This window comes from Sphaerodactylus townsendi, linkage group LG12, assembly GCF_021028975.2.
Source record: "Sphaerodactylus townsendi isolate TG3544 linkage group LG12, MPM_Stown_v2.3, whole genome shotgun sequence".
NCBI lineage: Eukaryota > Metazoa > Chordata > Lepidosauria > Squamata > Sphaerodactylidae > Sphaerodactylus > Sphaerodactylus townsendi.
Window position 1 is genome coordinate 19,719,025 of NC_059436.1, and position 23,959 is coordinate 19,742,983.

Here is a 23,959-nt window from a genome sequence, read left to right on the forward strand (position 1 = left end):
ATGTTCTGGGGGTTTATCAACTTTGGCATTCAGCATGGATCAGAGACAGAGTTAGAACTTGAGCCAGGCCCAGTTTAGCAGGTAGTTCTCACATCCTGAAGTGAAAATGGATCCAGGCTCTGTCATACCAAACATGTGCGGGTTATATGTTTCTTAGCCGGTTTCCGTAACAAGCCTAGAAAAATGGTGTGTGGAGTGGAAATATGTGCCAGATGCCAAACGCTTTCAGTAAGGAAAAAATAGCAACCCCAAACTCTCTCATTTCATTGACAGCTGTCTGGAGTTGGGAAAGGATTTTCTGTATAGGTAGGCTATCGTTTATCTCTTTTCTGTTCCCAAAGGCTTCTGTCTGTCGCTGCAGCACTATGGATGCGACATTTCTTTTACAATATTAATATCTAAAACCAACCCTTGCACAAGATTAGTTGCATTTTATTTTTATACTGTCAGATTATTTTCAATACCCCCCCCCCACTATAGAACTGGATTTTATCTGTTAAAATAAATCCTGAAATAAGTTGGAAGAACCTAGTGGAACCTTTTCCCTTAATTAACTCTTAGGATGACTCATTAACCATTTACACAAGTGTAGCCCCCAGGAAGGTTGGTGGCCAAGATCCAAAACAGAGTTAAGTACACTTTGACCTATTGAAATCAATGAGCTCAGAGTGCTGAATAGTGTGGCCTCCTTTGCATCAAGCGTTCATTCCTCTTGGATTGGATTCTTGCATATGCACATATTTTTTCCTCTCACAAACTCACCATGTCTCAGATCAGAGAATCTCTGCAGTTTCTGAAACCTCTCCTTTTGCTGGAAGAGTGAAGAGAATCAACAAGCATTTCATTTTCCTAGGGTTTTTCATACTGAGGGTCTATCTAGACCAGGGGTAGGGAACCTGCGGCTCTCCAGATGTTCAGGAACTACAATTCCCATCAGCCTCTGTCAGCATGGCCAATTGGCCATGCTGGTAGGGGCTGATGGGAATTGTAGTTCCTGAACATCTGGAGAGCCGCAGGTTCCCTACCCCTGATCTAGACCAAAGATCTCCACCCAAAAAAGGCAGTAGGCAACCTCCCCAGCTGGAGGCTGCATGGATAGAACAAGCTAGTGGTGGTTGGACAAAATGGAGGATTGGAATCCTGTTTAAACAAAAAACCATGGGAAATACCCACTGTGAAACAAACAGCCACAAAAAAAGCAGAGCATGCATAGATGGCCGGTGTAAGATTGTAGCTCACAACACTACAATATTCTGACCATTCAGCAAACTATTACAATGTGAACAGAAATAATTTACTACATTGTATTTGCCATAGATCTTTCCCCTAGTGATCTGGGACCCCAGCTATCTGAATGTCAAGGGTATAAAGGGAAAACCCCTATATTTATAGAAGGATGTATTTTATTCAGTACATTCAAAAAAACAAATGAACAGAAAAACCAAGAACAGGATATTTTTTTGACCATGTCTGTTTGCGACTCCCTTCTTGATAGTCCTCCTTGATATTTTACAATCAGTAATTGCATAGAAATCAGGAAATTAAACTCTCCCATGGAAAAAACCTCACATCTGCAGAGTTGAAGCTAAGAAGGATTTCCTGACGATTGACCAATTCTGTCCACTGAACCTTTTAAGAAAATGCTCTGGACATTTTGCCCAGGACCTTCACTCAAGAACACTTATTAGCAAAGAGACTCTCAGATAGAAGAAGACATCTGGATCAGAAGTTAGTTTCAGAGGATAGCCATGTTGTTCTGTAGCAGAACTACCAGACTAGCAGATCAGAGGAGGATCTGGTGTGTGGTGGGGCTGCTTTTTTTTTTTAAAAAAAAAGATGATTGAGCCCAACATGGATATGACAAGTCTCCAGTTGTGACATTCTCTTAAGACAGTGTTAAGATGGTGTATCAGAAGCTGACAACCTGGGATAGTTAAGTTCTGCCACCCTCTGCTGGTGGGAGAAGGCAGAATCCCCCCTCTTCCCCACAACTTCTTTCTGACGCTGTTAGTTTTCTCAAAACCAATGCCATCACACACACACACAGACACACACGTAAGAAGTATTTTTTAAAAAAGAAGACAGGACCCTTGACATTCTGTTTGAAGGCCTCTTGAGTTCAACTGGCGTTTGTTGGTTTTTGGTATTGATAACTCCTTGAGTGGGCTTTCCTTCGTCAGCAGCTCCTTCCATGCGGAGGCCTCTCCTCTAACTGTCACCTTCACCTTTGAGAATGTATGAGTTTGGCTCATGAACTCACCTGGTGCCAGACCCCTCTAGATCTTGAACTACCAAAATAAAATAGATTACCCTTCCCTTCTCCCACCTCCAAAGGAATCCCCTCCATGAATGGTGGCAAGATTATCTCATCACTCGGTTTAGAGGAGTGCATTTTCCATACTGTGAGTCTTGTTGTATCCTACGTAACCTTCCCTATGCACACCTCTGGTTTCTGCGTGGGAAGCCACTGAGGAAGGGCCCTCCCAGGACGAAGCCTGGCCCAGAGGGGCTTCCTCCGAAAGTGCTTCGAGGCCCAAATGAATAAGACACTCTCTCATACAAGACAGGTAACAAAAAGTTCCCATTCGGGCTCAACCCCCAGCCCAAAGCTTTGATTTGCCCTTGGGAAGCTGGGGGAACTGCTTTATTAATTTAAAAATAGTTCAACACTGTGTACAAGTCTCATGTTCTGTAAAATGGAACATTAGCTTCGGTTGCATCCCTGCCCGTTTTATTCGGGCTCGCTGCTGTTTGTAACCTTCTCCCATTCCAAGCTCTCGTCGCTTTGGGCAGGGGACCCGGGGCCTGGCCGTGCCCGGAGTCCCTGGAACCGCGACACTCGGGACACACCCTGATGTCGTGCAACCTCGAAAGCTACCAGGGGACAGCCTCTCTGAGCCAATCTCTGTTCCAGCCGGATCCGGGTCGCCTCCCCACAGGAAAGCTTGCTGGTGCTGAGCGTTGCCAGGGTGGTCACGTGGCTCTCCGTTCTTCTTGGATAGCAGGGCGAAGTTAAGTATAGTCTTCGCCTCCTCCCGGCGAGGGGTGGGAAACTGTCCTTGCAAAGAATGATGCTCCGTAGCTCCGTCACCATCTCCTGACAGACGGACACCTACAGCAAGGAAATAGGCATAATGTCACTTCATGTAACATAATGTCTCAACAGCAGTACCTTTTCTGAAACTTCTCCAGTTCCAATGTCTTTTTCATCTGCTCAGGATCTGAGAATCTCTCTCTAAAGCCTGCTACACAGATGTGATAGTTGGTAAATGTTCCAGACTCTAGAAAAACTTTGTATTTGGACCGAAATCTTTGCTGTCTGATCAGAGCTGGCATCAATGACCCTTATCTTCAATAACACTTAGTCCAGCTTTTCATTGAGGTGATAATGTACCGCTGTGTCTGGACTGTACCACTTCATGCAAGACAAACAAAAATGAAAAACACCTGAACATAAACAAACTAGATGCTTGGGAGAAGTCTCTAATTTAGCCTTCATTACTTGCCAGGTTTCTGAACATACGGCATCTTCTATACCAGGGGTAGGGAACCTGCGGCTCTCCAGATGTTCAGGAACTACAATTCCCATCAGCCTCTGTCAGCATGGCCAATTGGCCATGCTGGTAGGGGCTGATGGGAATTGTAGTTCCTGAACATCTGGAGAGCCGCAGGTTCCCTACCCCTGTTCTATACAGAGGAATATTCAGTCAGTATAATATTGCACACTCCTGAGCACAGTTTTATCATCGGAGTGGGAACCAAGAAGCCTTGAATTTTTTTTACAAGGTCTAAGAGTTGAGCAGTGAAACACACAGGGGACTTCCCCTTAAGTCTCTTTTGCTGCTTTAATTATTTAGTCTTGTGTGTGGTTTAGGCCTTAATAAAAAAGTGTATTTTCTGCAAAAAGAAATGCATATAACGATTTCACAAAAACAAAACATTTACAATAATGACACAAACTTTTTGTGAAGTGAAAATTGCAAGTATCATATAAACATCAGTCCAGAAAAGTGCAAAAAGAATACATTTCCCCGCAAATTCAGAACTCAGTAATTTAAAAAACGTCCGTGGCACTCCACATCATCTCAGAAAGTACACATTACTTATTTTTTGTGAGACTAATATAAACAAATTGTTCTGTCCTTATTTGACATATTTACCACATATCTGCAAAGCTGAATGTTGTCTGGGTTGATTTTGACTTAATGTGAGTGTTTGCCATTATAAGAAGCTTCTTTAATTTTATTTTTATTGCACATGTTGCCATTTTCAGTGTTCTTTTTACTATTTATACTGCTCTTATTTCTTGCTTTTTATTGTTGCCAGAGGTTATTTGTTCCCTTATTGCTGAGACCAGTGTTCAATGGTTTTAGTGTCCTGAGAGTTTGCCGGCTACAAATATTTTAAATAAACATTGATGTCCTCATACTTTATCCATCTCCGGATGCCTTCCAAAACATATCAATAATAAGTTTTGCCGCTAACAGGAAAAGTAATGAAATGATTTAAAAATACATCTTAGTTCTTTGTGATTCCCCAAAGAACCGAGAAGCAATCTGTTTGGGCTTGTTTATGGTACTTTGAAGATTAAGCAGATCTCTGTGGAAGAAAATGCCTCTTTACTGAAATGCTGCAGTTTATCACATGACTACCGCATGTGCTGTAATGTACTTCCAGCTTTATATACTTTTCAGCTACTCCTGGACTGATACTTTATAAAAGAAGAAGTGCCATCTACATAATATTTTACAGATACTGTCTTTTATATTTGCACAAAGCAGATGGATTGTGCACACCACCGTATCTTATCCTATTTTTTTTGGTGATGGATTGCTATATATGTCTGCACCTCAAGCAAAGTTAAACAGGTGTTATTATTGGTTCTGGTGGGTTTTCCGAGCTGTGTGGCCGTGGTCTGGTGGATTTTGTTCCTAACATTTTGCCTGCATCTGTGGCTGGCATCTTCAGAGGTGTATCACAGAGAAAAGTCTGTTTCACAGAGAAAAGTCTGTTTCAAAAGTCTGTTTTCTCTGTGATACACCTCTGAAGATGCCAGCCACAGATGCAAGTGAAATGTTAGGAACAAAATCCACCAGACCATGGCCACACAGCCCGGAAAACCCACCAGAACCAGTTGACTCTGGCCATGAAAGCCTTCGACAATACATAGGTGTTATTATTGCTTGCATAATATTATAGTCTTGGTTGTAAGCTGTCTTGAGGGCTTTAAAGTTGAAGGGATGGAGATGAATTCTCTAAATAAGGGCAATGTAATCATGGAACCAAACTATTAAAATGTTTCTGAAGAGAGCCAAGCTGATTCAAATGCAGAAGGGCTACTTAAAGATGTCTCTTCACCATACATGAATTCAAACCATCATGTAACTAAGTGAACAGCTGTCAGGCCAACTGAAGGTTGGCGACTGGGAAATATTTGGAGATTTTGGGGGTGGAGCCTGGGGAAGGCGGAGCCTGAGAAGGGGAGGAATCAAAGCATGGTGTCATACCATAGAGTCCATCCTTCAAAGCAGCCATTTTCTCCAGCAGAACAGACCTCTGTTGATTAGAGATCACTTGTAATACTGGATGATCTCCAGGCATCACATGGAGGTTGACAACTCTAGTGTAAATCCATAAGCAACAGATCTTCTCTGGTTAGCAACACCCATATTTTTTTTTCTATACACATCTATTCATTTATCAGTGCTGTGCAGATTCTAATGCCTGGTTTCCTAAACCTTTATTAGTAATTTGAATATTTGACTTAGGTCTGTTAGCAGTCTTTTCCAGTGAACATTTTTGGCACAAAAAGCGGGGCTTTTGTAATGGGCAAGCTGGAAAGTTTCCACAAAAACAGGCGACAACGTTCCTTCTGTAGGTTCACTAACACTTGCTGCCCCAATTGGTTATAGCTCTGGCCCTTTTTTTGGAAGTTGATTCAACGGGCCACCACAACCAGTAATGCTTGGCTATGAGATGATGTTGCTGAGATGAAGCCTGCTCCAGAATTGAGGGCAGTGTTACCCCAAGAGGTGACACCTCAAATGGGGACAACATTTATTTGCCTTCAGGGGTGTCATCACATAGCCAAATCAGATGGTTGAACGATGGTGCTAAAGCTGAAGAAAGGTTGTTTGCAAACAAAAAGGGGCAACTTTGGACCTTCATCTCATTGGGACTGTGAAGATGTTTGTGTGGATACCAGCTGTGGGTGAGGTGCACGGGTCACCTGAATGTGTGTTGAGGGTGTTTCAGAGGGTAGCAGGGATATACCACCCAGGAAGACACATGGGGTCAAATGTCTCTGGGCTGTGGCCATTTAGCCCCTCACAGCCCTCCTCCTTCCCTGATGACCTGGTGCAAAAAAAGTTGTTTGGTCGTGGTTGGGGAGGGTGGCCACCCATCCGGGGGGTGGGGCACGGAAAACTCAGATTTTGCACCTGCTACATTTTCCCTAGATATGCCTCTGGAGGGTAGCCAGGTTTTAAATGCATGCATCTGACACATCTAGATTCTTAACCAAATGGACATTTAATAGAGAAGAAAGAATACTATAATCTTTTGAGATTCATACGATTGATGCAGAGAAAGCATTGGAGCTGATAATTTTTAAAAGCAATGTTAATTAAAATGAAAATCCATCCCACAAATTTCATTAATCAGATCCTAAGAGAGTCACAATGGTTAACAGTGGATTGTCACAGAACTGTTTACTTTCTGTCCTCATTTCTACTTGTTATTACTGTTGATCCTTTTGCTTGTGCGACCGTAATAATCGTAAAATAGTTTATTATGCTGTGCATTGAAAAATGCATGTGATCAAATTGCAAATATTGCTACCTTATTCACAGATGAAATGGTAGCTACATTTCAACAAATCCAGTAAGAACTTGAGAAATATCAGCGAGTTTAAGGCTGCAGAGTTAATATGGGCAATTCAGAATGATTAGAGAAACATTTGACAGGTAATATAAAACAATTTATTTCAAGCCTTATACCGCAGATATGGTTAAGTACTCTCTTAAGATATCAGAGGGTAAATATATGCAGCAAAATTATCCAGCTAAACTGCTGACTACCTTTTCATGCCCCAAAGTCTTGCTTGAGAAATTGCTATGGTCTATTCCCCCCACCCCCCAATACACTTTGAGGAATCAGTAAGATCCATAATAATCTTTAAGGTTTTGCTGAAATGTGAAATTGATAACAAAAAAACCTGCCGACAAAATACTGTGAAATATAATTGAATCAAATATAATTGAGAGGCCAGACAGCAGCAGTTAGGAAGACATCTTGGTAGTAGTTAGTAGTGGTAATTTTTTTGGTATGTCCCCAAATATGAGAGTTGTAACTCATGACCAGTTAATTTCATCGAATTCCTTACACGGGCAATAGTGCTTTTCCAGCATAAGGACAGTGTGAGCATGGCACACGCAGTTCATATACAAAAGTATTTTCCATGAAGAAATGTGAAAATTGGATCTTAAATATTCTGGGCACAGAACATTCGTATGTTCTGAACTCTAGCATTTCACTTTTTTGGGTTTTTAAGTACCATTGATTGAAATATTCAGTTTTACCTGGGATTTTAACTACAATGAGAAACTACCACGAGATTTTTTTGTTCTAGTGTCCACTGTTGCTGTGTTTTGCTCAACCAAATACTTATTTGCTAGAAAAAGTAAATCCCGTCTGTCTATGCTGACGATGGCAGTTCACAACCATCTATAAAACTATATCTAAACAAAGAGATGATGATATGGGAGCAGCTGTAGTTGAAAATATAAATATAAAGCTAGTATTCCACTACACCAATAAAAGAACGGTCAGTAAACAAACAAGATTCAATGTGACGGAGGACTAACCAATGTGACTGAGGGGCGGGGGAGGGGGAGTGGGAATGAGACGGTATCTATCTTTCATAAATTATTTATTAATTAACAGTATCAGAACAGTATAGGCATTTTTATAGCTTTAATGTTTATTTAAATCTTAACTCATCCTGAGCCCTCTGGGAAAGGTGGGATAAAAATGTGAACAAACAAACCAACAATAAAACAAGCAATAAAACAAACAAACAATAAAACTGACCAAGAAAAACCACCAAGAAAAATGAGAATTTGCCCTACCCGCCACAGGCTCTTACCTCGGAGTGTTCAGAATGTCGAAGGTTCCATAAGAATTCCAGCATTGCCATAAAAATCGCTACGATTAAACCACATATCAGAACCACAAAGATTCCACCTATATTCTCCATTCCCAGCCCTACCAAACAGAAAGAGCAACAGCATTAGTCTTGCAGATTAACATCTAAGGAGGCATTTTGTAGCTGATTCGCACCAGTGGTTCCATCTCCCTTGGCTGTTTTCGAGTGGAAGAAAGATGTCTTAGGTCCACTGGTTCAAGGTTAATGATTTCTAAAGAGACGTTTTCCTGAGCACTACTCTCTAAGAAAAGTGAACCAGAAATACCTGGAACAAAACCTGGGTACTCACAATCAAGGCATAGTGGAAGGAAGGTGCATTCATCTTTCTCTTTTCCGTGTATGTCCCCTTCCGCACATGCAGAATAACGCGCTTTCAATCCACTTTCACAATTGTTTGCAAGTGGATTTGGCTATTTCGCACAGTAAAATCCAGTTGCAAAGTGGATTGAAAGTGCATTATTCTGCTTGTGCGGAAGGGGCCTATGTTTACAGTTGAACTTGGGTTTGAGTGACTGTGGATTAGGACTAGATGAAGGAATATCCAGTCTTTAAAAAAATGTCAATGAGCGATAGTGTCCTTCCCCCTTTAGACTGGAACTGAAGGATTTTTTTCCTCCCAAACTGCTTTTCCTTTGTGCTGTTCCAGTGCAACCCATATGCTAAGCTACTGTTTTCCCAATAGGGGAAAACAAACAGGTACCATAGTTGTATGTTGCTTCCTGTGGGGGAAATAGCACCTCTGAGATTCAGCACAGAGGGAAATGGTTACCCTCCCAGCTGATATTAAGATCCACTCATGGTCCTTCCACCATCACGTCAAGTTACAGCCCCTGACAGGCAATCAAAGTTTTGTGATAACTTTCAGCCTAACAAATGTAAATGTCAACAGTTTAAAGAAAGGCATGAGCTGGCTATCAAAATCGAATGTCCAGTCCCGATGGGAGCATGATTAAATAACTGCCTCTTTAAATATCTGGGAAACAAAGTTGCGCTACATTTGATAGAACAGTGGAGCAAGTTTTGAATTAAATGAAAATTCGGATCAGGGCATTAGGCAAGATATACATCAGGGACTTAAAAATGTAATTTGATCTTCACCTCCAGTGTACAATCATGTTCTTTAATGTAGAACAGCAAAGGCCTGAGATTTCCACGAGGTCAACTGGATATCGATAGTGACACAGGAATCCTTTCCTAGGACGCTTTCATTATAAATAAATAAGGCTGCAAAACCACATCAAGTGTGAAGGGCAATGAAAGCAGAGGGGAAAAAACTTGATGAAGGCTACTGCTAGATCAGCCGTAGAACTAGGAAAAGTCCACGTTTCTTCGCTTTCTTTCTAGTGCTCTGCCAGTGATCTTTTTTCATTGCCTTAAAAGTTTTGAGAAGTTACCATATTTACTTGAAAGGAAAATGGAACTGAACGTAATATGACACCCTTAAAAATGTTACAGAGCCCAACAATCATTATTGTACCTAACTGTAACTTGTATGTGAATGTAAGATAGCCCTCTCTTTATGGCATATTAATTTTGCATTCGAGTAAGTAATAGTGTCATTGCAGCTCATGGATGGAAGAGTTATGGCTTGTGAACAGCAGGAGAAATTTTAGCGTTTGGGCCACAAGAACTTCCTGCTACCTTTACTAACAGCAGTTCTATTAAATTCAACATGGCTGCTGGACATCATTCATAGACTTAGAATCAAAGAGTTGGAAGAGATCACAAAGGCCATCCAGTCCAACTCTCTGCCATGCAGGAACACACAATCAAAGCACTTTCCATAAATGGCTATCTAGCCTGTTTAAAAACCTCCAAAGAAGGTGACTTCATCACCATCTGAGGCAGCACATTCTACTATCAAACAGCTCTTTCCATCAGGAAGTTCTTCCTAACGTTTAGGTGGAATTTCTTATCTCATAGCTGGAATCCATCACTCCATGTTCTAAACTCTAGAACAGCAGAAAACAAGCTTGCTCCCTCTTCAACATGTATTTGAACATGGCTATCATGTCATCCCTTAACTTTCTCCTCTTCAGGCTAAGCATGCCCAGCTCCCTACGTCTCTCCTCACAGGGCAGGAATTCCAGACCTTTTACCATTTTGGTTGTCCTCCTCTGGACTTGCTCCAGCTTGTCAATATCCTTCTTGAATTTTAGTGCTCAGAACTGGACACAGCATTCCAGGTGAGGTCAGACCAATGCAGAATAGAGTGGCAACATTACATCCCTCGATCTAGACACTGTATTCCTTTTGATGCAGCTGAGAATCACATTGGTTTTCTAAGCTGCCACATCACACTGTTGGCTCATATTCAGCTTGTGGTCTACCAAGACTCTCAGATCCCTTTCACATGTACATGTGTCACCCTCCTTAGATTTGTGCATTTCATTTTTTCTGCCTAAGTGTAGTACCTTACATTTCTCCTGCATAGCTGTTCCTATGTATTTTACATTAGGGTTGCCAACTGCCAAATGGGATCTGGAAATCTCCCTGTATTACAATTGATCTCCATACAATAGAGATCAGCTCCCCTGGAGAAAATGGCTGCTGAGAAAGGTAGACTCTATGGAATGACACCCTGATGAGGGCCTCCACTCCCCAAACCCTGCTCTTGCCAGCCTCTATCCTGCCCCCACCCCAATCTGCAGGTATTTCCCAACCCAGAGATGGCAGCTCCAGTTTTATACGGCTGCAAACCCACTAAGATTTTCAGCCTGTAAAACACTGAATTCCTCCTGATAAAACAAACTAAAGATTTGGGCACTATCTTTTACTTCCCCCTGTTGAAAGGGTCACCATAAATGCATCTTGACGACCATCAATTATTACATTAACAATCGTGGTATGAGCAAACGACAGCATGCTGAGTTCACGATAAAGTTTGGAAACCAATATCTGAAGGTGGAAGTATCTAAGCAACACCCCTATCTGTCTTACTTCCTGCTCTTGGGTTTTAGGTGGACATAACTGTGGATTGAATTCATTCCCATGAACCATGTGGTGGCTATTGGCTTGTGCAGGGATCATCATGAACAACTATTAATCACCCAGGATGCCTATAAAACCTCTTGCCTCCCTTTCTGGTACAGTAAATCACAGTATGAGAATCAAGGATTTATTGACAATCCCCACACAGCTTATAGACATGTCCTCACCAACCCCCTTGTAAATCATTCAAGTGCTTTGTTGTCCTGGTCGTTGTTTGTTTTTTCATAGCAGGTCATGTCTCTTTGTCGTTCTCCATCATTTCTTTTGGCAGCATCTCTGGGGCACTGCTGCCACTCAGTAAATCACAACTTTGCAAGAAAAGACGTTTCCACTCGAATGGCAATCACAGGTAAGGGAATCTGGGGATGGCAGAGAACGAGCAGAATACCCAACATGGAATGTTTAACAGATGCAGGACATTTATAGAGTACTCCCTGCCAATTACTTGGGAGCTGGTGTTTGTAATGTGAAGAAGAGTTTGGATTTATACTCCCCCTTTCCCTCCTGCAAGGAGACTCAAAGGGGCTCACAAACTCCTTTCTCTTCGTCTCTCCACAACAGGCAATTTGTGAGGTTGGTGGTGCTGATGTAACCCCCATGCTCAGAATGGGTTGACCCAGAAAGGGGTGGAGACTCAAAGCAGCAAGAGGCTGCCGACCTAATGTAGTTTGGAGGAGACAAGGCTACCAGACTTGGACCTTGGTTTGTATAAGCCCTTAACACCTTGTTAAGGGTTTCTTTTTATGTTTGTAATGGGTGAGAGTTCTCCTGGAAACCTTCATCATGTTGAATCCTGTTCACCAAGCCCTTGGAGTCTTCAGGAGCCAACCCACTTGCAAAGAAGAATTGGACTTGGAAATATCAGAAGCCTGTAAATATAAGGACTTGAAAATGCAACCTGAACAGGACCTTGAAGTGTGATGTTAAATGTTGATGTTATATGTTATATGTTAAGAAAGTAAACCATTTTGTTTTTTTTTAATTTGTTGTTGCAAACTCATTCCAAGTTCTGCCCCACAGAACCCACAAGCTGAGGTTATACTGAGACTTCTGAGAAAACTGTGACTAGCTGAAGCTCACCCAGCAGGCTTCGTGTGTAGGATCAGGGGAACAAATCCAGTTCACCAGAATAAGAGTCTGCCGCTCAGATGGAGGAGCGGGGAATCAAACCCGGTTCTCTAGATCACAGCCCATCTGCTCTTAACCACTATACCATGCTGGCTATCAGAAGGAACTGCAGTCCCGAGGAATCCTCAATCCTCCCTGACTGGTTCAGTTATGATATTTCCCGCCCCTGGAACCAAAGGTGCAGATTTTCATTTCTACAGGCCTAATAAAAGCCGTAATCATCTTCATTATGCCACGGTTACTGTGTTCCCTACCAGAACGTGTGCACAATCTGTGGTACAATCTCAGAGACTCGTGCTCCTAGATTACCCCCACACTTGCGCTAGAACCAAACCACCTGCCGGCTTTTGTGTCTGGAATCTGCTCTTTTCTCTACTCTTTGCTGAGTGACGGCTCTCCATATGGCGCCGCTTCCTCCTCCCTCCGAGCCCGCATTTCATAATTTATCAGTTTATTTTCATCCCTTTGAAGCTCCGTTGTATGTTTGAGATGTCAAGATAAAGCAATTAGTGCTCTCACAAGCCTCTGGACGCCTGACGCCGGACAGGGAGGTACTCAAGAACGCTCTTGCGCTGAAATCCTGTTTGCAGAAACAGCCCGGGATTCAAAGCGAAAGGCTTGGAGTGACTTTGAGTGAGGTCTTAAAAAGTAAAACAATTTCAGTATCTGTCACGGAAGAATGTTTATCACATTTTGAAGAGAGGCTCAAAGAGCTGGAAGGGAAACAAGGTGTTCCACTTCAGTTGCCTTGAAAGCCCCCCCCCCCGCCCCCCCAAGTTGTTCTAAAGTTTGAAGCACTTCTATTTGGGGGAATGGGGGTGGGGGAAGGATTTATTTTCTCCTCACCATGCTCCCCATGTAGATCTGTTCAGAATTAAATCGGGTAGGCCTGGCGACTTCCGGTCATTAGCTTATGTTCTATAACCCGCATCTCAGTTCAAACAGAAGGTGATTTTCCAGGCCGTGTGTGTGTGTGTGTTTGTGTGTATTCTTGTCTCATTTGCATTTCCAGGCTAAAAGGCTTTGTAGTGCTCAATTTCCCAAAGAAACATAATAGAGGCCACAGGCCTGCTTGGCTTTTGTTCTGTGCTCTTGTACGGGTTAAAAGGCACTTCTCTCAGCCAGCAAACCTTTTAGCCTCCCTACGAGAGGGGGGGGGGGGGAAAACACTTCCCTGCTTCAGTTTGGGGCAAACGCCAAAAATACTGAGCAACTGCTTTTGGCGGACAGCGGTTTCTGGTGCCGAGACATCAGCCCAGCGCAGTGTCTTTTAGGGGGTGGTTTGTACAGCTCTCCCACAAGGCCTTGCCCTTCGGCGCCAGAACTATTATTAGCTCTCTGCCACTTGCTTTTTTCCATTTCTAACGTTTCTTTCGATTGGACCATTAGCCAGCAGCCGCTGCTGATAGAGTCCCCCTGCCATTTGAAGAACCTCCGGATTTGGATGGTGTCCCTCAAGTGATCTATTTTCCGTCGCAGTGCCACGGACATTCATTAGAAGAACCATTTGCCATCCGTGTGCCTCCAATATTTGTCATTTGGTTGTTTTCGCTCTCTCTGCCCCAGGCAAAAACACTCTGTGTGAGGCGCAGCGGCCCTGTCTCGGCGCTCAACTCGCGTTATTAACACAGATATTTCAGCTTAGAAGGATTCTGTGAGCCATGGGCTGTAAAGGTGACAGGGCCACGGAGTCTCAGTCGTCCTCGTCGGTTGCAACCTCTGCGCGGCACGTCTTCATTAACAGACAGATAGTTTGGGAAGCAGGGCAGTGGTGGTTTTTACCTTTGGCTCGATGGTCCTCCTCTTTGGGGCACTTCCCTCCCTCCCACCATTTCCGCTTCAGGATCTCCAGGCGGTTGTTCTCCTGTAACTGCAGAATGGCCAAGTCAAACTCGTCGCGGAAAACAGAACCTGCAAAGCCAAGAGGGACATTTGAAAGGGGGAGTAGAGATGACTCCTGTTTTCGTCAAACATGTATATTTTCATTATGCATCGTTTACTACAGAACTGACATTTTCAAAAGTACACTTGACCATCCCCATTTACAGACATTTCAATTATTTTTTTTTTACAGCAAATCTGAGCTGTGTTTCATTGGATTGCCTCTTTTTTTGCGGGAGAACGAGGCAGTAGAGTGGACGGATTGCGCCTCTTGAACCTGCACATGGTGGGCTGCAACTTTGCATGTGCTTTAGTATCAAAACATTCAGGCATATGAAGGCTAACGCAGCAGGAAAAGAGGTTCTGGCTCCTCTGTATGCTTGCTGTGCTGGTTTGTCGGGAGTTTCTAACACTCCCAAATGTGATTTTCCATCGACAACCTGAGGTTGCCGAATTCAGTCTATTGCCGTGGTGGCGAACCTTTGGCACTCCAGATGTTATGGACTACAACTCCCATCAGCCCCTGCCAGCCCAATTGGCCATGCTGGCAGGGGCTGATGGGAATTGTAGTCCATAACATCTGGAGTGCCAAAGGTTCGCCACCACTGGTCTACTGCATCAGGTCTGTGTCTCCCCACCTTCTTCTCTTGTTCTTGTGAACACAGTCTAAGGAACTACTGCAGGGTTTTTGCCCTTTAAACATTCCACTTACCTGTAATGCTGAAATCCCATACTGAAGAGCAGGATGAAATTTACACATTACCATAGGTAACAGCACACACTCCCATTCTTTCATTTTCCTAACGCGAAAAGGTCACTTTGTCCAGTTTCTCCATGAAAACATGGCTTATACTTTAAAAGCCCAAACAGAATTCTACAGCCAGTATGGCTACTGACCCCCACCATCCCCCCACTCCGGCTTGGCTTTTTAAATATAATAATAGTAAATAACAAGATACGAAGATCATTTTCTTTAGAGCTCTTGATTCTCACTTAATGCATTTTGCATTTATTTATTGATATCCTGCTTTTCTCCCCAGCTGGGACTTAATGGCAGCTGCTGTTTATTTAGGAATTTGTAGCACGGAAGACAAACAATGGGGTGCTTGTGGCGGAAGGGTAATTTTATGCTGCAAAGAAACAGCCGGATGATGCTGAACCTTTCCCCAAGCCAAACCTCTACCCCCCCCCCCTAGCTTTGAAAGGAAGCCCCACTTGGACAAAACTGTCCGGGGGAGGCACTTGTGATGAGGAAAGCCCAAATAGGGAACTTGTTCAGCATATTTTGCATGACTCCCCCTGCTGATTTAGCACTGGCTGTGGAATGTGCCAGCAAGTTGCAGCTGACTTAAGGAGACCTCTGGTGGGGTTTTCAAGGCAAGATACAAACAGAGGTGGTTTGCCATTGTATGTGGGCTCCTTTGGGAAGAAGAAGAAGAAGAAGAGTTTGGATTTAGAGCCCCCTTTTCTCTCCTGTAAGGAGACTCAAAGGGGCTTACAATCTCCTTTCCCTCCCCCCCACAACAAACACCCTGTGAGGTGGGTGCGGTTGAGAGAGTTCCGAAGAACTGTGACTCAGCCAAAGTCACCCAGCTGGCATGTGTTGGAGTGCGCAAGCTAATCTGGTTCACCAGATAAGCCTCCTCAGCTGAAGTGGCAGAGTGGGGAATCAAACCCAGTTCTCCAGATTAGAATGCACCTGCTCTTAACCACTATGCCATGCTGGCTCTTCCATCCAAATACTTACCAAGGCTAACCCTGCTTAGTTTCCAAATCTGATAGGATCGGGCTGCTCTGTACCATCTAGGTCAGGTCCAGGGCCCCTTGCAGTCTCCCTGCTTCATATTCGTTGAGCAGCAACCTGCGTCCAAGTGTATGGCTTGTGTTGCCACCATACCTAGTTAGACCCTACGACAACGTGTCTTTACTCAGCACCATGGAGCTATAATGGTACTACAGTTGTAGAATGCAGGGGAGAATGGTTTTCAATGTCAGAACAGTGCCAAGGAAAGGCAGCCCTGCCAAAATTCTCTTCGACACAAAATTCTTAAGGAAATGGGAATACAAGATATAGAATTCTGCTCAGTTCGTAACAAAATTTACCAGCTGCCAATCATCTCTTTCCCAAAGGCTGCTGGGGGCTGAAGTCCTTTCTTTGGTTCATCATCCTGATTATTGTATAAAACGTTACAGATTTTTACTTCCATTCCCACCACACCCTTGAAGACACGATGTTGTGTTATGGGTTTAGAGCAGTGAAGGCGAACCTTTTCGAGACCGAGTGCCCAAATTGCAACCCAAAACCCACTTATTTATCGCAAAATGCCAACACAGCAATTTAATCTCAATACTGAGGTTTCAGTTAAAAAAAATGGTTGACTCCAAGGTGTGCGTTACTCGGAAGTAAGCTTGGTGGTAGTTGGTGGCTTTGCTTTGAAGCAACCGTGCAACTCTTCCAACGGGTAAATCACGACTCTAGGAGGGTTTACTCAGAAGCAAGCCCCATTGCCAACAACCGAGCTTACTCCCAGGTAAAGCATCGTGCTTTAGTTCTTCGCATGAAAATCAGTGGGGCTTAACAGCGCTTAACAGGGTTACCTACACAGCTTCCCCAAAACTAGGTCTTAGGTTTAATGCTAATAATTGAGCCCAGCGGCCCAGGCCAGCCTAGATGTGTGTGTGTGGGGGGGAAGAGGCGATTTCCTACCCACATGACGAATTCTATTTGCACGTGCCCACAGAGAGGGCTCTGAGTGCCACCTCTGGCACCCGTGCCATAAGTTCGCCACCACTGGTTTAGAGAGACTCAAACCAGAGTCTGAATATTTGCATCTCACTCCACCCTCCACCCCATTCATTTGCTCCCTCGAAAGACAAAGAATGCTTTAAAATTAGTGCTCACCATTCATATAACAGTAAGAAAAACAACCCTCAAGAAACATTCAGAGTGAACTTACTCCCCTGAGTAACTCATTAGAGCTTCAGACTGACACACATTTACGCAAGTTAACAGAAGCGGAGCAGAGGTTTAATAGCAGAGCAGAGGTTAAGTAAAGAGGTACATGAACTATTGATTTGCTGACTTTGATACTGAGCCTTTGAAACTGTAAAACCTCCCCTCCCGTCCAGTATTAATTAATAAATTAATTAACAGTAATTTGAGCTAGGCTTGCACATGGGAATTACCTTACGGCTTGTGCTGCATAGCTGGTTTGAGTTTCAGGAGGGTTGGGCCTGTTGATAAGCAGAAGAAGATCGAGATTCGAGTCTTGTAGCTCCTTAAAGGCCAACAAGATTCCAAGGCTATTAGCTTTTGAGAGTCAGATGTGAGGAAGGCTGACTCCGCATGGGCCAAAAACAGCAGTGTGAAAATGGTGTAAAAGGGTTTAAAATGGTGTAAAGGGGTTTATACTGTTTTCACACCGTTTTCACACTGCTGTTTTTGGCCCATGCAGAATCAGCTGAAGTGAGTTTTGACTCACCAAGGTTTATGAGTCGAAAATCTGGGGGGGGGGGGGCAGGGGGGCTTTAAGGGGCTACAAGACTTGAACCTAACTCTTCTCACGGGAAGCTAATTTGAGAGATCAAAATGTGTGGGCACAGCTGTTCCAGGAGAGGATAGGAGAGGATTGAAGAACATACCTTTAAAGAAGAAATCAGGTAGAGGTGTATTTTAAAACTGGAAACGCTCAGCACTGACAGCCATTGTCAATAACTGCTGCTGGGAGAAGGGACTGAAAATCTGGCTGGAGAAGTCTACTGGGCTTGAATCTTGCTCTTAAACTGGTTTCCAGTCACAGTTGGGGCTTGGCTTACAAGAGTTAGATATGTCAGATTTAAACGGGTTTTTTAAAAGTTGATAATGGGCATTTCCCCACTCTCCACGATCCCCCCTATGCTGCGTGCTGCTCTCAGCGCGTGGCATCCCTGGCGCGTGCCCTGGTGTCCCCATGACCCCACGCTCTGCGCAGGGTCATCAAAAGGCGCCGTTTACAAGAGCGCCAGGGATGCCGAGGGCTGAGGGGGTGCAAGAGCGGCAGGCACGTCGGGGCGGCTGCGCTGTCGCCGCTCCTGTCACAGCGAGTGCCGGGGGACCCCACGCTACTTGAGGAGAGTAGCGCGGGGCTTAAGGAAAGTGGGGAAAGGCCCATTGATACCCCATTTCTCTCTACCTTTAAGGAGTCTCTAAACAGCTTACAAACTCCTTCCCTTCCTCTCCCCATAACAGGCACATTATGAGGTAGGTGGGGATGAGAGAGTTCAGAGAGAACTGGGATTGGTCCAAGGCCAGCAAGCAGGCTTCATGTGGAGGAGTGGGGAATCAAACCTGGTTCTCCGGATTAGAGTCTGCCGCTCTAACTCACTACACCACTCCGCCTCACTTTGTAAATACATGAACTTATTTTTTAATACTTGGAAATTATTTGTAAATATCTTTCTTTAGATGTATTATAACAATCACCACCTGAATGGTTACTATTTCATCACTGTCTATTTTTTAATATTTCTTAATACTTTTAACATAGTTATGCTATGCATGTATTCCTTGTTATCTTCTTTTTTGTGTGAGGAAATTGGATTATGCTTTTAACTTCTGATGGTTTCTTTCCTTTTATCTTGTTGAAATAAATCTTCAAAAAAAAGAAATGATTTTTTTTTTGTCAAGAGTCAATCTTTCAAAGCCCTTGAATTATTTGTATTTCTGCTTCTACGTTGTAAGGTGCAGGTGCCTCTGTGCCATCTCTGCCCTCCACATATTGTGTTCTTTGTTTGCTGGTGGGAAAAAAACCACATACTTGAAGCAGTGGCCCAGAAGCTCTTGAACAGCTAGCATTACCAGTGTCTATTTTAGGACCAATGTAACATTGCTCCATCTGGAAATTTCCCTGGTCAGAATCTGCTCCTCTTCCCTGAGCTTGAAACTCTAAGATCTTCCCAAATAGTATTACTTCCTTCCCTAAGAGAAGTGAGATTTGTAACAGGAAGGGCAAGAATCTTTTTGGTGGTGGCCCCTGGCTTCTGGTTAGAATGAGGCCTGCCTTCCCCTGTAAAGTTTAGATGGCAATGCGGCTTAGGCAGAGTTGGTTTTCATGTCAGGTTCTGTCAGGCAATGTACAGATTTGGTTTTGTTTTGTGCACTTGTGGCTTGCTCCGCAGTGAGTGTACATTCCCATTGGGTAGATTCCCAGCTACGGATGGATTTCCTGCTCATCAGAACTCACCACACTCTCAGTTTTCTCTCTGCGTAATTTTTGTCTCGCTTCATGGGCAAAAGGAAGGAGGCAATATGTGTTCGGCTTCCTTTGGGTTTTCCGTTCCTCCCCACCTGCCCCTGGCCACACAGGGAGAGTTCTGCCAGCTCTTTGGGGTCAGCATTTCATACAGATCAATGGGGCTTCTTTCTTTTTAAAGAATAATTAACATTTAGGGTCCACAGCAAGCACAATAGATCACTGAAACACCCCCATCCTCAAATAAGGCAGCAGGTCACCTCCCCAAATGAATGTTGCAGAAACAACCTGGAAGCTGCGGAGTGGGGGGTGGGGAGGAGGAGGCAATAAGGCAGCTTGGCTCAGAAGGAATCAGTGGGGCCCTTCCTTGCATGTAAACGAAGAAATGTGGGGAAACCCCACCGTGGAACAAACAACCCCAGGATAAGTACCACCTGGATAAATGGCCGATGTCTCGATGGATTCTAAATTGCTTGCCTGGGCTTGTACTGGAAACCACAGTCAGCACTGTGAGAACGGTGATACAGAAGTATCTTAAAATAAGATAAGTAAATCTAGGCTGAACAAAGAGCAAGCGAGGTACAAAAACGAGCATTAAAAGAACACTCTCGAGCCTTTCATCTGAGAAGCCACCCAGATGAATACGGGAACACGCACTGCTCTGGCAGTGATCCTTTTGAAGCCAAGCGGCCTCTGGGAGGACTGTGGGAAGAAGGTGGCATCTGTTTGAAACTCTTTCAGCCTATTTCATGTTCTGATCCTCTGCAGACAGCCCGGAATAGCTAGAATTGTGCTTCACTGCCTACCGACTGGCATGCCAATCCCGTAGCCCTTGGTGTCCAGAAGGCCCCCGACCTGCGTGAGGTTGCAATTGCGCTGACGGTAATACTCGTTCATGGTGGACTCCAGCAGGAACGCGTAATTGGAGTTGAGCACCCGCGCGATCCCTTCTTCCGTGCTCTTGACAAAGACACTTGGCTGTTTGGAATACATGTAATTCCACATCCTCTGGTACGTCTGGTACCGGGAGTTCTGCAAAAAACAACAACAACAACAACGTGTAGCTAAGATGAAGCAAAAAGGGACAACAGTTGCTGTGGGCCAGAAACCAGAAACAGGCATTAGCTTCCTGTGAGCATAGGCATTATAGAGAATCATAGAATCATAGGCAGATTCCGCATGGGCCAAAAACAGTGGAGTGAAAACAGCGTAAAATGGTTTAAAGTGGCGTAGAAGGGTTTACACCAGAGGTGAGATCCAGCAGGTTCTCACAGGTTCCCGAGAGTAGGTTACTAATTATTTGTGTGTGCCGAGAGGGGGTTACTAATTGGTGATTTTGCCACATAATTTTTGCCTTAGTTACACCCCTCCTCCGCTCCTCAGCAGTAGCACGCAGAACTTGAAGCAGTCTAGCAGGAGGTGCACCGGCGTGCGTGGCAGCCTGCGCCTGCGTGCATTCATTTCCCGTCCAAGGACCGGCGCAGCGGCTGCGTCCTTGCTACAGCCCCGCCCAGGAATGCCCCACCCCCGGAATGCCCGGCCACGCCCCAATCATGCCCCGCCCAGCCCCATTGGCGCTACGCCACTGTTTGAATCCCACCGCCATGGGAACCTGTTACTAAATTTTTTGGATCCCACCACTGGTTTACACTGTTTTCACACCATTTTCACTCTGCTGTTTTTGGCCCATGCTGAATCCGCCATAGAGTTGGAAGAGACCCCAAGAGCCATCAAGTCCACCCCCCTGCAATGCAGGAACGCATAATCAGAGCACGCTTGACAGACGGCCATTCAGCCTCTGCTTAAAGACCTCCAAAGAAGGAGACTCCACCACACTCCCACGTAGCGCATTCCACTGTTGAACAGCCCTTACTGTCAGGAAGTTTTTCCTGATGTTTAGGTGGAATCTCTTTTCCTTCACCTTGAACCCATGACCCCTGGTCCTCGTCTCTGGAGCTGCAGAAAAAAAACTTGCTCCCTCACCCACATGACATCCCTTCAAATATCGAAACATGGCTATCATTCTTCACCAAACTAAACATACCCAGCTCCCTCAATCTCTCCTCATAGGGCATGAATTCCAGACCTTTTACCATTTTGGTTGCCCTCCTCTGGACCCCTTCCAGAACCAGCAGTAAAGCCTGCTGTATGAACAAACACAACGGGCTCTTGAAAACTGTTGGTGGTTTAGCAACATCTACCAAGGGGGACAACCTCTCCCGCCTTTCCTCTCTCTTGGCCCAGCTGATTCCTTATCTTCCTCCTTTTCCTGGATGCCTACATTGGCATGCAAGGGTTAATGGCACCCATTGAGAGGGATGATCCCTCCTGCCTTTCCTCCGTCTCGGCCCTGTGCCACCAGCTCCCTCCTCCTCCTGTTCCCGGATGCCTGCTCCTCTCCACAGACACCTGGATTGCCACGTGACAGTAAACAGCACAGTTGTGGCCACCAGCAGTTGTGATCCTCCCACAGGGAGGCCAATGCCTGCACCTGTTCCTCCTCAGGCAGCTTCAGACAGCACAGTGGCTGTAACTATTCAACAGTGGTGGGAGAAAGGTGAGCGCACGAGAGAGTAACCACCACATTCTGCTGTTCTGTGTTGTTATTTACCTGATCTGTTTAAGCCCCACCCCCAAGGTGTGTTTACATGGTGATTGGCTGGAAGTGAGTCGTCGCCACCATGGCTCACCTTTTATATAATAAGATATCAAAGGGTTGTCAAATTGAAGGACTGATCTGTGTACGTCCACTGTGATGCTGTATGCCTAACATGTGAGAACAGTCCCATCTGTTCTGATCAAGGAGGCCCTTCAGCATTTATGACACAGCGAACAGCTTACCTGAAAAAAAGTCATGCTGGAGCCTCCGTGGATGGTGCCGTACTCAATGGCGGTCTGGTCCGCAAGGTCGTCTACGGATTCAATTGGCACATCCATGCGCTGCACAGTGAGGAAGGCTGCCAAGTTGGCCGTGTAGGAGGAGATGATGATCAAGGTGAAGGCCCACCTTGGGAGAAAGAGGCAAAGTCAAATGGAGGCTCTCCGCTTCATGACTCAGAAGAACCACTTCCCGAGAACCAGAGTGGTGCAGTCATTAAGAACAGAGTTTGATTCCCCACTCCTCCACATGAAAAACCAGAGTTTGATTCCCCACTCCTCCACATGAACAGTGGATTCTTATCTGGTGAACCAGATTTGTTTCTCCAATCCTACATTCCTGCTGGGTGACCTTGGGCTAGTCACAGTTTGTTCAGAACTCTCTCAACCCCACCAAATCTCTCAAGGTGTCTGTTGTGCGGAGAGGAGTTTGTAAGCCACTTTGAGTCTCCTTACAGGAAAGAAAGGTTGGGTATTAATCCAGAATCTTCTTAGTATTATTCCTTTTTTTTTTTTGGAAACATGAACCTGGTTCTGAAAAATGCTAAGCACATACCGCTCTCCTGGCAGGTTATTGTGCAAAAGCTTGGTATGTCAAGGAAGATCAGTGGTTTAAAGGAGGAAAAACCAACAACACTAAGCTCTAGCTGAGAACAGAACACTCCACAGTTCTGAGGGAAGCAATAGATCCAGTGCTTGAAGGAACCACCGAGCCCCTCCCTCCTTATCTCTTCTCCTCTTTCCATGATACAGCACAGATGATTGAACGACAGTTGAAAGAAAGACTGTCCAGCAAGCCTTTCGAATCAAGAAGAAAAAGAAGGAGAGTTTGGATTTACACCCCCCTCCCTTCCTCTCCTGTAAGGAGACTCAAGGTGGCTTACAAGCTCCTTTCCCTTCCTCTCCCCACAACAGACACCTTGTGAGGCAGGTGGGGCTGAGAGAGTTCCAAATAATTGTGACTAGCCCAAGGTCACCCAGCAGGAATGTAGGAGTGCAGAAACACATCTGGTTCACCAGATAAGCCTCTGCCACTCAGGTGGAAGAGCGGGGAATCTAACCCAGTACTCCAGATTAGAATCCACCTGCTCTTAACCACTACATCACTCTGGCTCTCAAAACCCCTCCTCTACATTAAGGACATGCCCATTTTGCAAACAGAATCAGGCACAATATATATTTTTGTTTGTTTGGATTCAAAGACGCCGCCTTGTGCACTTCTGCTCACATAAGAGGTTGCCAGTTCTCCACTTCATCTGCAGCCTGCCCTCCTTTCTCCCTCACCTCAATGAAAATAACTTTAGGGTCATGGTTCCTTCGGAGGAGTTGGCAAGGGTTGGAACCCCCTTTTCATTTGAACAGCTGGAGCTTTGGATCCAAGCCACTGTTTCTCATCATTTGTTTGCAAGAGGGGTTTTTTTTTGGGGGGGGGGGTGCATGTGTTCTTTTCCCCCGAAAAGGAAATGCAAGCTTGGTGGGGGGGAGGGGAGGGGGGATGGTATGAAACAGCATGGAGATGTGAAATTGTAATGAACGCAGCTGAGAGGGAGGGCCTGCTGGTGGAGAGATGAAGAAGGGTTCAGGTCGCTGGAACTCTATTCCTCTCACGGAGGAAACGTTCTGCATCTTTGTCTTCCTTCTGAAT

General features: G+C 44.7%; 1 protein-coding gene across 2 annotated transcripts in view; it reads right to left on the minus strand.

The window, feature by feature from the left end:
- Nucleotides 1–1,385: 1,385 nt before the first annotated feature.
- The window catches only part of GRIK4 (glutamate ionotropic receptor kainate type subunit 4), a 449,540-nt gene continuing 426,966 nt past the window's right edge, over nt 1,386–23,959 (minus strand). For both annotated transcript variants that reach the window (XM_048512834.1, XM_048512833.1), the window contains exons 16-20: nt 22,279–22,444; nt 20,244–20,469; nt 14,108–14,236; nt 8,147–8,265; nt 1,386–3,112 (exon numbers count right to left, since the gene is read on the minus strand). In XM_048512834.1, the coding sequence (XP_048368791.1) occupies nt 2,732–3,112; nt 8,147–8,265; nt 14,108–14,236; nt 20,244–20,469; nt 22,279–22,444 (1,021 nt within the window). In that variant the 3' untranslated portion in view covers nt 1,386–2,731. The remainder of the gene's footprint in view (nt 3,113–8,146; nt 8,266–14,107; nt 14,237–20,243; nt 20,470–22,278; nt 22,445–23,959) is intronic.